The following is a 3423-nucleotide window of genomic DNA, read 5'->3' on the forward strand; positions in this document are numbered from 1 at the left end:
GAAATCTATAAGGCTCATCTACGAGGATGAAATTGTCATTTACATAGGTTTCTTAGCATCCCTTCCAGTGATTTCCTTTTGGTTTACTTTTCAATCAAACACGTTTCTTTCTCCAAAAACACATTGATTTTTATTTGACTTAGTTTTCAATTTGTAATCATAATTTGTTTGAATGGTTTGGTTCTTTGCAGAGAAGGCCAAAATTGGGAGAAGCCTGGCCTACCACCAGTAGGCCCAGAAGAAGCTGAGCTTTTGGGCCGAATACGGGCCCAAATTCAACTACTCAGTCCAACTAGAACTCTAGAAGAATGGAAGTTGATGAGAAAGCAACAGCAAAAGCATCAACAATAATAGAAGCCAACAGCCAATTTATTATCAAAAGAGAGTTTGAGTTGGTTAAATTTACAAAGGAATATATCATCTTCTAGTTCACCACCCTGCAATTCTTCCTAATCTCTCCATTTTGGCCTGTAAGGATCCCAGTATTTGCCAGCTTCACCATTGATGCTCCAAAGTCCCTGTAAAACAGATATGGGTACCGGCTGTAGTTAACCACAAAAGGAGCAGTTGTATTGTCTTTCATGAGAGCTTGGTCTGACTGCAGGAGTCCCAACTTGTTCACCAAGTTTCTGTAATACACATTGTCGAACCGGTTGATCGTGTAGGCATCCAAGGGGGCAAATTTGTTGTTGGAGTCTTCTTGATTTGGACAGTTGCTCTGTAAGTTCTGTCGCAGCATGACGTCAAGTTCTGGATCGGGATTTCCAGCACCATCAAAGTTGAATAGCCTATGCTTGAACATCATACACCGAGCAAATCCGAAAGTGTGTGCACCTGTACATCAGTTGTGCATGATGGTTAGAATAGTTTTCATAGATTTAAAGCTGAGAGGAAGTACAAAGATGAAGGATGAGAAAGGTGACCTGAGAGAACAACAACATCCTTCAGATCAAGGCCTTTCGAAGTGAATTTCGCAATGATATTCTCCAATGGCTCCACTGGTGATGGCAGCTGATTGGCTTCACTCTCGCTTGCTGTTGTGCCATCTCGGCGACCAAGTGGAATTTGCCAAAATGGTCCCCCAGCCTGTAAAGGAAAGGTTCAGAAAGATACAAAAGCATGATGTTTGAGAGAGATGTGTGAACTAAAAAAATTTGCTTACAAGGTAGACAGCCTCTCTAGCTGCTAGAGTTACTATATCAGTACATGAGACAACAGATGGGCAGACTCTCTCTAAAACAGCCTTTATATTATCAATGACCTCATAGCCTCGAACTGAGTTCATATTCGGCAATGCATTTTTCTCCCCCTTAAATGTGCTAGTGTCATCAAGCAACAATGATCCATCACAACCCTATACCAGAAACAAAATGTCAATGTGAGCTTAGCTTAGCGGTAATTGACATGAACTTCCATCCTAAAGGTTAAAAGTTCAATCTCTCATCCTCAAAGTTGTTGTACTAAGAAAAATATATGTTCTATTTATATATGTATCCCATGGTCATCCATATTTATATATGTATCCCCATGGTCATCCTCCTAGTTTACTCAATATTATATAAAGAAAAATTAATTACGTTGACGAAGCAATCATGAAAATGAAGCCGTAAGAGAGATGCAGCCATCCTAGTATCATTAGAAACTGCCATCCAGACGCCATATCTGATAATCCTTGTTAGGTTGGGACAAGAGGCATCATAAAACCTATAATCAAGCTGTGAGGACACAAGGAGCTGATTCAAGAAAAAGAAGCTTATAAGCAACAAAACAACATATTTGGAGGAGTTATCCTTCATGTCTTCAAATTAGCTCTGAGAAAGTAGTAGAAACTATAAATGATTGCAAATTTGGTATAACTATCAGTATACAACGGCAGCTATTTATATACGAAAAAAGAAAGCTAGGAGTTAGCAAGAGTGATAATGTTCAGCATGTGTAATAGGATTAGTGGCTCAGCCACTCAAAATATTGTTTTTGGATTGAGTTTGGTACAACCTCACCATTTTGTTAGAGCTAAGCCAGGCCCCATCTCATTGAAAATCAGAATTGTTATAGTGGTAAGGTGATGCATATCACACTTTCATGGCTCACCACTTGAACAAGAATATATATATATATATATATTTATATGGAGCAACTAATTTACAACACTCCCAGGTTTGACTTCATTCCTCTCACGTGAAGAAAAACCTGCACTCAAGGCTCACCATTCTTTACTCGTTTCCAATAATGAGTTGCCACCGCATGCCTTTCCATCAGTATGCAGTCCAATAGTGGAAGTTAGGGCAGGCTTGTTCTGCCAAGAATCAAGTTAAAGAAGACGAATTTTCTATTAATATATGGACATTAAGTAATGGGGGAGGCAGAAAAATATGAATTGTTTCGTTGAATATGTATAATAAAGACCTAAAAGGAGTTCATGCCATGCAGAGAATGTGGGAGTAGATACCTATTTGAGCACCGCACCTAATGACTTCATATACAACTTTAGCAGAAAGTACTTATCCAACTTGGCTACTATCTTTGTTGCTGAATCAGACTCTACCACGCAAATAGGAAATATCTTTGCTTATTCTCCGAGCAATATAGACCACAGAAACCATAAAAGCCCCATTTTTCTCACTATGACGTATGGTTCAATATGAAGATTATTATATAAACTTTCACAAATCTTCATTGATATAAGTGAATTGTATGCATAACTTTTAATCCTTACTGTTTTGTACATCATTCATGAATGTCTGTGTGGTTTAATACATTTAGGGCTTATTTGGATGAACTTTCCAAGTGTTTAAAAAAGGCGTTTTGAATGGAAAAAGAAAAGTAGCCTTCTAAGACATTTACTCAATCCAAACAGGCGTTTAATCACATATTGTAAAATAGCAAGCTAGATACTTCGATATGCAGCGAAATTGAAGAGAAATCATAGTTGCGTTTGCAATTTGAAAAGAAGAGGAAATTGATGAAAGGCTTCTTTTGATCATCAGTAAAATAAAGGGCTTGTTGCTTAGGCGCCAATCAAGCCCTTGGAACTTGGAAGTAGTAATGAAATTATATTCCCCTTCAAAAGACAAAAAAGAAAAACTTCCATTTGCATTACATCATATAATACTGATTACAAACTTTACCATTTTCTTTAATTGAATTATTGTTTTAGTAGGTAGATTTCAAAAGTGAAAAGGGGAAAATCGAGGACTTGTGTTCTTCTAGAGTCAAGGGCATCATGCTTGATTGAATTCTAATGAATAAAGAAAGGGTTTCTTTCTTCCTAACCTTCTGCTTTTAGACCGTAGCAGTTTGAAAGCGAAAGCAACTCAGTTGAAATGTCCGCATGTAATTTGAAAAAAGATAATGATTGGAATAACCCTAATCCCTAAATGGAATAAGAATAATTGAGTTTTGTGCTTCACGGATGTGAAGTGC

At 37.5% G+C, this 3423-nt stretch overlaps 1 protein-coding gene across 7 annotated transcripts; it reads right to left on the minus strand.

Moving 5' to 3' along the window:
* Window positions 1-341: 341 nt before the first annotated feature.
* Window positions 342-3132, minus strand: LOC120072717 (peroxidase 10). 7 transcript variants are annotated; one of them, XM_039025183.1, is made up of 6 exons: window positions 2450-3132; window positions 2208-2296; window positions 1578-1733; window positions 1163-1354; window positions 924-1086; window positions 342-834 (listed from the first exon to the last, which is right to left on the minus strand). In XM_039025183.1, the coding sequence occupies exons 2-6, from the start codon at window positions 2208-2210 to the stop codon at window positions 425-427; spliced, it is 924 nt and encodes a 307-aa protein (XP_038881111.1). In that variant the 5' UTR covers window positions 2211-2296; window positions 2450-3132; the 3' UTR covers window positions 342-424. The 7 variants fall into 7 exon arrangements, with proteins under 7 accessions (XP_038881111.1, XP_038881114.1, XP_038881112.1 ...); XM_039025186.1 differs by having other exon boundaries at window positions 1578-1715; window positions 2450-3130; XM_039025184.1 differs by lacking the exon at window positions 2450-3132 and adding an exon at window positions 2407-2424.
* Between the last annotated feature and the right edge of the window lie 291 nt (window positions 3133-3423).

This window comes from Benincasa hispida, chromosome 3, assembly GCF_009727055.1.
Source record: "Benincasa hispida cultivar B227 chromosome 3, ASM972705v1, whole genome shotgun sequence".
In the NCBI taxonomy this organism is placed as follows: Eukaryota; Viridiplantae; Streptophyta; class Magnoliopsida; order Cucurbitales; family Cucurbitaceae; genus Benincasa; species Benincasa hispida.